General features: G+C 41.6%; 1 protein-coding gene across 7 annotated transcripts in view; it reads right to left on the bottom strand.

Moving 5' to 3' along the window:
- Positions 1-12565, bottom strand: part of TFDP2 (transcription factor Dp-2) — a 189468-nt gene that overhangs the window by 151462 nt on the left and 25441 nt on the right. For 4 of the 7 annotated variants that reach the window (XM_075937645.1, XM_075937647.1, XM_075937643.1 and 1 more), the window contains exon 2: positions 2814-2896. The exons of the other annotated variants lie outside the window; for them this stretch is intronic. Coding sequence is in view for 2 of the 4 variants with exons in the window: in XM_075937643.1 (XP_075793758.1) it covers positions 2814-2828 (15 nt within the window). In the remaining 2 variants the exon portion in view is untranslated. The remainder of the gene's footprint in view (positions 1-2813; positions 2897-12565) is intronic. 7 annotated transcript variants of the gene reach the window in all.

Below are 12565 nucleotides of genomic sequence, written 5' to 3' on the forward strand. Positions count from 1 at the left end.
AGAAGGAGTACTGCAGAAAGGGATATAAGGGTCATAGTGGATCACAAGCTAAATATGAGTTGTCAGTGTCACACTGTTGCAAAAAAAGCAAAGATGATCCTGGGATGCAACAACAGGAGTATTGTGAGCAAGACATGAGACGTCGTTCTTTCACTCAAAGTAGAGTTGATTAGGCTCAACTGGAGTATTGTGTCCAGTTCCAGGCACCACATTTCAACAAAGATGTAGAGAAATAGGCGAAGAGAAGAGCAACAAAAATGATTACAGGTTTAGGAAACATGAGGCATGAGGGAAGGCTGAAGGAACTGGGCTTGTTTAGTTTGGAAAAGAGAAGACAGAGGGAGACATGATAGCAATTTTCAGGTATCTAAAAGGGTGTCACAGGGAGAAGGGGGGAAATTGTTCTCCTTGGCCTCTGATGTGATAGGACAAGAAGCAATGGGCTTAAACTGCAGCAAGGGAGGCTTAGGTTGGATATTAGGAAAAACTTGCTAACTGTCAGGGTGGTTAAACACTGGAATAAGTTGCCTAGGGAGGTTGTGGAATCTCCATCACTCAAGATATTTAAGAGCCGGGTAGACAGACATCTATCAGGGATGATCTAGACGGTGCTTGGTCCTACCATGAGGGCAGGAGTCTGGACTTGTTAATCTCTCATGGTCCCTTCCAGTTCTAGTATTCTATGATTGAAGGAAACTACATATAGTAGCTTTTCTGTTAATGCTGTTCAAAGGATTGGAATTCCTCAGTCACTATTACTCACCCTTAATTATTTGCTGTGAGCTTAAGTGGGATGTACGAAGTATATGACAGAAGTATCTGCTTCATTTCAAATAGCAAAGAAATTAACCTGAGTGACAGCAGTATACAAATATTTTGTAAAATACACTTCTAAATTTATCTTCAAAAACTTAGAACAGCTATATGCTCAGGATTAAAAAAGAAAATTAACTAGATACTACTTCCTTCCAAAAAATGTCTCCTAGCATTTTTTTTCCCTCCTTCAGCATGGTCTCTTCATGCAACTGTACCCATCAAATTCATACAACAGTATCATGGTCAGGGATCTGCTAATGAGAACTACCAAGAACAAATTGTTTGTACCCTTCTTATTTGTATGCAGTGATGACCCATTCAGGATTAGTTCCTACTGTGCTGCACAGTCAAACAGAGAGAGTTTACAAACAGTTATAAACTAACTTGAAATAATTACAGTCTTAACTGTTGGGATGTGTCTAGACTGAAGTTTTTGATTCTATTTTATCCTGAGTTAACAGATTACCAGATCTGAGTTGACTAAACAAGATCATAAATGCTCATCTCTTGGCTGCACTCCATGCATCTGCTGCAGGATGCAAACGTTCATAAGTTTACCAGAGGATAACGTTTGTGAAGTGTGCAGAGTAGCAATTGCAACCATTTTCAAGTAGCTGGAGTTAATTGGCAATCAAAGCACAGTTACACAGGAAAAAAATGAATGGTTCTAACTCACTAGAAAATATTTTCCTCTTTAAAATTCAATAGAAAGCAGTTATTTGTCTGATTGTGTCTTGTTCAGGGGAGGTGTCATGGCACAGACTTCAAAAGGGATTTGAAAGATAAGGGAGTAGCAGTTCAGAAAGAGTGTTTCATGAGTAAGGAAGCAGACAAGGGTGCTCAAGGCTGGTATCATTAGCAGACAGGAGGAAATGGGCAGGAAGCCAAATTCAAATGTAGATTAAACAGGGAAGGGGAGAGATATATGAGGGACCTTAAAAGTGATAACAAGAAACTTGAATTTGACAGAATGGAAAACTGAGGTGCCAGCGGAAGTACAGTAAATTTCCGATAATCCGGCACCTTTAGAACCCAGGGGGTGCCAGATTATCAGATATGCCAGACTATCGGAAGTGGGGGCTATGAGGGGTCTGGAGTGGAGTGGAGTGGGGGAGGAGGATGCGCCCCTCGGCGCTGCGGGACCAACCCGGAAGTACCCCAGCTACTCTGCCCCTGGCTTCCCCGATTCAGCCGCTGCTGAAGCTGACCAGCGGCTGACTCGGGGAAGCCGGGGGCAGAGCAGCTTCAATTGTCCGGCTGCCCGGAGCACTTCCGGGTTCCAGATGGTGCCAGACCATTGGATGCTGGACCACTGGAGTTTTACTGTGTTCAAAACAAGAGTGATATGATGAAAGCTCTGGGAAAAGAAGCATGGCAAGTGCATTTTGTATGAACCAAAAGAGGAAGATATAGGTGTTAGGAATATCACAGGAAAGATTGCAACAAACAACATGAGACACAAAGCTTAGAGTAAGTTTTCAGCTGTAGAAATAAAAAGGAAAGATTGGATGGAAAATGAAAACATCAAGATTTAAGCTTCATAACCTCAAACACCTGTGATAGCAGTGCTCTGTTAAAACATTTAACTAGTCAGTAAACTGCAGGGAACCAAAGCACAGAAGAGAGAACTTTTAATAGAAATTTCAGACAGTCTGCAGAACTCAATCACAACATACAAAAAAAAAAAAAAAAAAAAAAAAAAAAGACTACGAAACACGTTTTCAGAAATAAATGCAAGACTTAATTCTTAACCGGCAGCACAAAGGCTAAGTCTAACAGAAATGTTCAGAAAAACCTGTAAACTAATCAAGCTAATTCTTTTATGGTCTGTGAAAAGATAAATATTTTCAAAATATTGGGGAAGCTATTATAATTTCACCATAGGAGATTCTCATGCACACAGTAGTCGTATATGATAATTCGCACTAATATGATAATTCCTGGCCAAATTCAAAAGGCCAGAGTAACTTGTAGACCTTTCAGCTTGTAATACTTACATTTTTCGCCGTCATGCCAGGCAGTATTTCTTTATATTCTGTAAAACCATAAGTTATCCTTTTTCATCTTCAAAATGTACATCCTGTTAAGACAGATTTTAACACCTTATATAACTGAAATGAATTCCTGAAGAACATCACTAATATTTACCCAGTAGACTGTAAATGGCTGTCTTATGTAGTTATAATTTTCAACAACAGATTAAACATCAACATTGCCTTGAGTCACATTTTGCAACGGCACTGGGAGCACAATATGATTTATAATAGCTATGAACAATAAGGTGGTATCATTAAGGGCCCAATTAACTACTACTACTACTACTACTTCTACTAGAGGATTTTATTAGTGAATGAAGAAACCAAAACCCCAACTTGGGTATAGACAGTGCACATTTATCAGAAATCGGAACTGAATTAATTCTCTCTAACTGATAAATGTTCTCTAAACCACCTACCGACTTTCAGCAAAAACAACAGAGAAAAGACCTGAGATTCTAGACCTCACATTTAAAAACATATGCAAAACGTGTTCTGGCATTTTTTCAGGCCTTCTTTTTAAGTCCCAACAAGAAAAAATAATCCAGGTTCATCAAATCCAGAGAGGTCAATTTCTGATATTCCAGGTACCATGCTTCCTTTTATAGCTCACCTCCCGAACATTTGAATTCTAAGGGGAAGAAGAATGTGTGCAAGTGCTCCTTTGCTAGGCAGCACTTGGAGAAGCTTCCATCATGTAGATTGTACCACCGGTGCATTTTCAGAAGCAGCAATATGAAGAGGATATATGATGTATTGTCTCTCTCTGCTGTGCTGAGCATTACCTGAAGTAAGCTCCCACAAATAAGTGACCACTACTCTGAGTTGCATATGAAAATTTCAAGTAGTTTTATAAAGAAACAATTCTAAAATTGGAGGTTACTGAAAAAAATTGAATACAGATTACTAATGAACACTGCAAAGTTGATAAAAATATAAAACTAATTTAAAAAGTCACAAGATTAGATTTTTATTTAGATAGAGGGCTTTTAAAAACAATAACACTCTTTAAATTAGAAACTGATAAACATGGCAAGGCCTAAATTTATGATAATCTATTCAAATCTAAATTATATACATACTCTTAAATATTTTGTATTTGCTGCTAAGTTTTAAAGAAAGTCAAAACCACTGAACTGGTAAAAACCACTGTAAGCACCTGGAACCGGAAGTTATTGAACTGTTAAACCAGCTTTCAACAGCAGCAGTCCTTCTGAAGATAGAGAGAATCTTCTGCATTTCAGGTTATTCAACTTGTTCAGTTCAAGGACTATTTAAAGCTGAACCTTGGGATGTTAAAGTGAGTGTAATTAAGTAAGGGTGTAAATAATGAAAATTTCAGCCATTATATGGGGGATGGCAGTTGGCTCCTAGGGAGCCGGCTCCCCATACCATTGTCTCTGATAGAGAAGCAGCAGTGTGGGACGGCAGGCGGCTCCCCAGGAGCTATTACATGCATACTAGCAGTCTGCATGTAACCATCAACATTAACCGATGAGGCCAGGCTCATAGGTTAACTGTTTACATAGTTACACTTTCACATCGCCAGTTGCAACACTGCCTGGGAGTCCCCCCCCCCCCAAAGGCAAGAAATTTTGTTTTCTTCTACCAGTCCATGAATGCAAACTAAACATGAGATCTACTCATTCTAAGTTGAAGGATACAGAGACCAGAAAGTCAGTTCAATTCATCACCTACATATACCTTTCTTTGTTTTAAACTGTTTTAAATAAAGCAACCAAAGAGTGGGAGGGCAGTACTGAGCACCAGCTGCTTAGTCTCAGTAGCTCCCCTTACTTAGCTTCCTATCTCTCTTCCACCCCCCAAGCAAATCTCCACTTCTTCCCCCCGTTTCTCCATGGTGGTTAAAAGAGGGGGCTCATTCCCTTAGACTTAGCTGGGTCCTGGAGTCTATGTTGGTAACTAGGAGGAGTATTTTGTAGAGCACTCTAAAACACTGCAGTCTAATTGCCCTGTGTATATTCTCTGGCATGCTAAAAAGTACCTCATTTGCCAGCAGGGTTTACATGGGGCAGTTACAGAGCAATACTTCAAAGTGTTCTTTAGACACCCCAGTCTGTAGGGAGATGATTAATCCATTCCAAAACCCACAGGAAATCTCTCTTGCTTCGCTTCCTCTGAGACTTTGACTATGAAATCTGTGCATGTGCCATTGTGCCAGTAGAGAAGAATACCTCGATACCAACTAGCAGAGGGCACGAGTGTCCATAAAAGTTTCAAGGACCCCTTGGGTCTGATATTTACATCCTAGTTCACCAAAAAGTATCATGTAAGGCAGGGGTGGGGCACCTGAGGTCTGGGGGCCTGATGCAGCCCCGGCTTGTCTGGATCTAGCCCCCATGGCTCAGGGCTCTCCCCACCAGTATTGGGGAGCCGACAATGGGGCTGGAGTACACAAATCCTACTAGCCTGGGACCTCATAGGCTCTGGTGTGATAGGGGAATATAGGGAGTGTCTTTCTCCTTCTCAGTTGGGGGCCACCTTAGTAAGGGTTTGTTTTGCGTATTTTTGCTTCTCACTTGTGTGCGGCCCCCAACTGATGTTACTTTGAGTCAGTGGCCCCTGAATCCAAAAAAGGTTCTCCACCCCTGAATTGTAAGATTTCTACTGAAAACCTGAGTCTCACTGGTTATCATAATTTTGCAAAAGGTATATAGGGATAATACATAGTGAGATGTATACCCTGAAAATCTTAAAGCCTTGAAATTAAAGGCGGGTGACCCGTTTCAACAGAAAAAGGGAGACACTCTTAGGCTACGTCTACACTATGACTTTTGCCAGAAGAGGCAAAGAAAATGAAGCGCAGATTAGCATCGTCGTGCTTCATTTGCATAATCTCTTCCAATCTGTTTCTGTGCAAGAACAAGCAGTGTGGATCTTGCCTTTTTGCGCAAAAAAACCCTTGTGCAAGATCATACCACCTCCTTTTTTGAGGCATAAGGGCCTTGCATAAAAAGGGGGTTTTGCGCAAAAAGGAAACATCCACAATGCTTGTTTTTGCACAGAAACAGATCGGAAGAGATTATGCAAATGAAGCACGAGAAGATGCTAATCTGCGCTTCATTTTCTTTGCCTCTTCTGGCAAAACTCAGTGTAGACGTAGCCTTATCTTCCTGACTGAATAGTTTGTATTGTATGTTTTAGGAGAGAAGTCTACTTGTATTCTGAGTCGAACGCTAACAAAGATACTGTGAGGACTCTAGAACAAGAAATTAACAGGAACAGTGAACAAAACGGGGGGATGGAAAACCAAGGACTGGTCTAATATAGCTAGGAGTGCAGAGATGTGCCCATGCATCCATCTGGGGAGACAAGTTGCCAGCCTGTTTGCTCTTATGAAAGGAGAATCTCAGCAATGCTGGTTGAAAAGCCTCTTTTAAAAGAATTTCATGTAAGTAGTAACTTATTAGACAAGAGGGCATATTGTTAGTTGAATAAAGGTAACAGGATGCATGTTATTTTATATACAGGCAGTCCCCGGGTTACGTACAAGATAGGGACTGTAGGTTTGTTCTTAAGTTGAATTTGTATGTAAGTTGGAACTGGTACATATTGTACGGGAAACTCTAGCCAAACATTTCTCCAGAGCTCAGTTTTATTCTCCCACACCTCACTTCCCTCAGTCCTTTATTCTCAAGCTGAGGTGTCTGCTGAGAAAAGCCGCGGAGGACGTGGGTGGTGGGACCGCGGCGCATCTCTGTGGTCTGCTGGGGGGGGGGGGGGCGCGGCTAGTGCGGGGTTGCCTCACCCTCTTTGTAAGTAGGGATCCGATATAAGTCGGATCCATGTAACCCGGGGACTGCCTGTATAACCATTTGTTTCTGCAGGACAAGGACAAGAAAGACATTGGCCTACCTCTCTTCCCCTCCACATACAGATTTTGATCACAGTAGGGTCAAAAAACAAAAAAAAAAAAAAGACAATTAAGGTGAATCATCTTAGAGAAAAGTTCGGGAATACTAAACAGGTGCACTGAACTTGCCTTCTGAAAAAAGTACGTATTGGTTAAATTATGTTGCATTTTTCATAGCTGTGCAAATTATGAATTACATAATTTATGGTAGACAAGTCAGCTGCCTTCCATAGCAACACTGCAAAGCATAATGCTACTTTGCAAGCAGAGAATAAGATCTAAAACTACAGTGTTAGTAACAGATAAAATATCACACATACAAGTGCTAGGATATCTCAAAAGTAGCTTCCTAAAAGTGGAGATTTATTCCTCCCACCCCTCCCAACATAAAGAATAACAAGTAGATTCTACTTAGGCAAGCTGTGATAAACATTTGAAGCCAGCATCCCCCAAATGTAAAAAACAGAGGTCTTGAAATCTGAAGAGAGCTGAAATCAAGAAGTTCAAGCAATTTCATCAAATGTCTGAGGAAACAGAGGAACAACTTCCAAGACAAACTGAACTTTTTAAGGGTTACTGAAATTCTTTTCAGCAAATCTGCCATCAAAAGCACCTGATGATGTAGCTTAAAGTAGGGATGTGAAAGTTTAATTGGTTAACCGGTGCAGCTGGAGCAACTCCCCACCTACTCCAGGCAGAAGGCTTCTCGAGCCCCATGGGGCCATCCCTCAGGACAGGGGCTGCTCTAGCGCAGCACCTGCCTCTGGACAGCCCGGGTGCCCTGCAAGCAGGGGCTGCTCCAGCCGAGATGTGGGAGCAGCTCCTGCCTGTGGGGCATCCTGGCTGGGGCAGTCCCTGTCCATGATGGGCCCAAGCACCTGCAGGCAGGGGCTGCTCCAATCAGGATGTCAGAGCAACTCCTGCATGTGGCAGGGGGAAAGGCTATAAGCAGAAGCTCCTATGGTCAGGCTGCAGTTCCAGCCAAGCAGCTGGTGAGGAGGCCACTCCAGAGGGCTGGAGTGCCCGCACTGCCGCTGGTTAGCCAATTAAACAGGATTTTGTATCTCTAGCCTAAAGGAGTATTTAGAATGTAACCTGAAAAATGGTGAAATCATACCAAGTTAGAATTTCCATAGATGGTTATTTGCCAAAAGTATGTGAAAATTATGTAAAAGAAAAAGAAAAGCTAAAGACTGAACTGACAGTGTCGTCAATGAGACCACAGATGCTGATCAACATGTTGATAGTTTTCAGCAAACCATTATGTAAACATGAACTGAAATTAAATGTATTTCTGTTGAACTGTGGGGCACAACTATGAACTTTAAGACTATTAGCCAAGCAGCATGGGAAACACTGGATAAATATGAAGTTTTGTTTAGATCACAGCTATTGTTTCAGACAACGCAACATATGAAAGAGGCCTAGGAGCAAAGCATGAAATTGCATGCTACATGTGTTGCTCATCAAAACTTGGTTGGTGATGCAGGACAAAGCCATGAAAAACAAAATGATGTGGCTGTCATTGTGAAAAAGCACTTACAAACTGCCTGCATGTAAAGCTTGCTTCTGTATGCACTTGGAAGATGAAATAAGTAGTCCATGTACAATATTCCATCCATTCCAGTTATAAATATGCAGGAACACAAGGTCTAATATTGTGTTCCTACTTCTCTCACAGAGGACTACATTTCCTTTTTCAAAGAAGAGAGCAACAATTCAAGTAATCTGTGCATTGCAGATGTCATCTATTTGTGCCAATTACTGTAAGTACGTAAACAGCCGAATATCTTGCAAAGGTATGAACCTCCTACCACTCACACCTTGACAAAATATGAAGAACCTGTGACTAAGTACATGCATGTGACTGAAGAGATGTACTAACAAACATGAGCATGCAGTGGGGAGGGGGGAAACAAACCAACACACTCTCCTTAATAGCACGGAAAGTTGAAACATACATGCCATGCAACTCTTCTGCCTCATTTAGTTATCCTGCAGCAACATTCTTCAATGCTTGTCTGAGGCTAATACACTTTTTGAAGATAATAGTGTAACATGAATATTGTTCTTACATCAAAACTGCATGAAATGTTTACCAGTTTTAGAGAAACCTAAAACAAAATTCCAAACACCTGCCATGATTGCTTGACTGTGCCAGTAAATAGTTCTGAGATCTATCTTGATACAAAAATGTATTTCAGGATGACTGGTGTTCCACCAAGGTATCAAACCTTTCTATGTACAATATCTTGTGCCAGAATAACCTTTTTGAAAAAGAAAATGTTACTGTACCATGCATCACATACTGGTCATTTCCCCAGTGCTAATTTTAAAATGGTGTTGCTTCATTTCACATTACTGTTAAGACCGAATTACATTAAAATAATAAAGATTCCTTTGACTTTTATCTGTGCTTGTAGATGGGGTGGCAGGAAGGGGGAGGGGAGGGGGAAGACACTGGCTTTCTAGGGTGTCTCCCTCCTGTCCTCCTCCAAGTGAGTCAGATCCATTGATGCAGAGTAGTTCACACATCTTGGAGCTACAGTTTCAGGCTTCTTTTATTTCCATGGAGTATTCTCTTTCAGATGAGAACATCTCATTGAAATGAATGGGCCACTTCACACTTCTACACATCCATCAGTAGCATGGTGTACTTAGAATGCCTCTCTTCCAATCACTCTAATTTCGTACACAATATAATGCCACTCCAGCTCTGCTTCACCTAAACTTGGGAACCCTTTCCTGTTTAGGATAACTTCTTCATTCTCTAAAATCTGCATGTTCATACAGAGTGTTTTGAAATCTTTTGAAATCTTCCGTATCTATAGTAGGATCAGTGAGCCAAACGTGGGGTCAATTGAGCAAGGTTCCCCCACTCCAAGATTCAGGTTTAAAAAAAAAAAAAAAAAAAAAAAAAACCACACACACGAAAACAGAACATTTCATTAGTTCACAGTCAGACACAAGCCACTTGGATGTTTAAAACTACCCTGCATAGAAATCTAAGAGTGAACTATAAAAATCTGCCTGTTAAGATTTTTTTGGAGGGGAGAGGGGAGGTAGGGGTAACTTTTGTTTTTAAAGAAAAAAGTCTGAGTAAAACAATATTCAGAATGAACTAAACTTTAAACTATTTTTGAAAAGAAAATAAATTACACTTTAATATGCTTACTGGGAGGAGATAGGCAATTAGCAGCACAAGAATACTCCTCACATTTATAATGTGCCACACACACACACACACACACGGTTCTTTAACAGGGCCAATTTAAAATTTAAAATAATCATCAACCAAACCTATTGGAATTAAGATTTTAATAAGAAAGGTGAATGATAATTGGGAATAATTTTAAAACACCTTTCTGGAGGCACAAAAAGCCATATCCCACAACTGAGAAAGAAGCCCATAATGGATAAAAATCCTAGCCATGCTAGAGGGTAAGTGAAAGCATCTATTAAAAATAATATACTAACAAACACAAAAAGGGGAAGTTGATAGCAATATAGACGTCAGAAGCAGTGTTCCCTCTATTTTTTCCATCCATGCGTGGAATAAACTTGTGCACTGAGACACGTACAGATGTGCACCACCAGTAGAAACATTGCTGCTGGCTGTGGGTAGTCTGCTCATCAGCTGGGCAGCATCTGAATCTCTCCTGGGAGGCCACCTGTGTCAGGCTGAAATCACAGAAGTCCCCTTACAGTTGTCCCCTGGTGTGCTGATCATGCCACTGATGCCTGACTTCCTGCTCTATCGGGCTCCCCAGCCCCATGTCATGCTGAGCCAGATCCTCTGCTCTCCCCAGACAAGCCACAGAGTTGGAATTACTGCCCTCCCTGCAGAGCAATGCAGATCCTGAACCAGTTTCGCTCTGGAAGAACTCATTTTCAAGGGCTCAGCACCCAGGAAACCAACTCCTAATTGGAATTGAAACACCAAATAAGTCTTACCTTGTGTAAAAGTTTTATACAAAGAAAGCTTATACAGCTACCCCCCTTTATCAATGAAAGAGAGATTATGCACAATGGTTCCCCCCACCCCAGGAAACAATTATTTATACTAGGTGTAATTAAATTGTTGTGTAACCACATCAAATTTAGCAGTTACATGACTATTCAATAGTCTCTGGGGTCAGGGCGGCAACCAGTGCGGACCTAGCCCCACTCCCAAGGAGCCCCCTGCCACATTGCGCTGCTGCCTCTCTATCAGCTCAGATCCCCCACGGACAGGGGCTGCAGCCACCGAACAGCCTCTGTCTGCAGTGGGCCCAGACTCACTGCGGACAGAGGCTGCTCCGTGGGATGGAAGCAGCAGCACGGGGGTGGGAGGAAGACAGGGGGAAAGGCAACACTGTGGATCCAGTGCTGGGGGGAGCCAGCTTTTAAGCCAGCCCCACCCTAGCACTGGCTCCTGCCTAGCCCCCTCCCCACTGCCTCTGTAGGAGGCAGCAAGGGAGGGGAGGCAGGTTAATAAAGTGGCACACGCGGAGAGCTGCTTAAAAGCTGGCTCCCTGCAAGGGTGGGAGGCAGATCCAATGCTCATGCTTTAAGCCGGCTCCCGCCTCCCCGCCCCTGAAGCGGCAAGGAGGAAAGGAAATGCATGTAGTCGACAGGATTAAACGATAATTGTGTAGTCTTGTACATGTTGATGTCCCTAGACTTAATAAAAGCACTTGTGTACAGTTAAGTATAAAAAAAATAGAATGTAAATGGTTAAAAGTGAAAACAAATCAGATCAAAGCACTTTATTAAATTAAAATGAACAAAAACACAACCTGACTAGTTGTAATCCACTAAGCAGTTGGTTACATTCAAATTCTTACCCTAAACAGCTGTTTTCATCTCAGGTTAAAGCTTAAAATCAGAATTATCTTTTACTTTGAGGTGGTTCAATAGCTTCTTCACAGTTCTTTGCTGTCAGATATCCTCTTAGGGTAGACCAGGCAGCTTCAAAAGGACAGCTGAAGACAAAAGACTGATTGCTTCTCATTGCTTAAGCAGATCTTCCTCCAGCTTGGGAACCCTTTGTTCGGTATTCCCCATCTCCTTGGTAAAACACCAAGTTCAAGATGGATTCCCAATACTAGGTAGAATGGTCACATGTCTTTCTATGACAAACCATAGTTTGGGCTTACAGGACAAACATGACCATTCACAAAACATTGGTTTGAGTACTGAGTCATTAAAACCTGCAGTATCACTAATGATCCTCATTAACACATTTAGAACTATAAACAGATTCACATGTCATATTTCTAACTTCACATTCAATAATGACACATGCACAAAAATATGATATGCAGATTGTAACTGTAAAATTGATATGTTCATGGCCTGTTTTGCATAAAGCATATTTGAGTTATGCATATTCATAAGCCAATTCTCATGAATCATAAGGGGACTCACACCACCCTATAAGTTCATAGCTTATAGTGAACAGTAGTCAGAAGTTAGGAATTGTAGAAAATTTATATGGGAAGTGAAAGCACACAAGGAGACCAGAATTATGGACAAAGAGAAATTTTTCAAATATATTCAATACAAAAAGAATTCCGACATGTTCAACAAACACAGCAATGGTAGCATTATCAATAATTACAGTGATCATATTTTCTGAACCACGACTAGGGATGTTAGTCACGCCTCCGGACCCCCATTAGCCACACCCCCTGCCACAAGAAGTTCCACCCCTGGAGGTAGTATTCCTGGGGTCAAGATGGACAAGTTACCATAAGTTAAAGGTGTCACGTGACCCCTCTAAGAACTCCTCACACTGTCCTCCTACCAATAGGGATGAGTTTGCCCCCCCCCCCCGGACTCCCTATGCAACTATCCT

The sequence above is a fragment of the Pelodiscus sinensis genome, chromosome 10 (genome assembly GCF_049634645.1).
Source record: "Pelodiscus sinensis isolate JC-2024 chromosome 10, ASM4963464v1, whole genome shotgun sequence".
Lineage (NCBI taxonomy): Eukaryota > Metazoa > Chordata > Testudines > Trionychidae > Pelodiscus > Pelodiscus sinensis.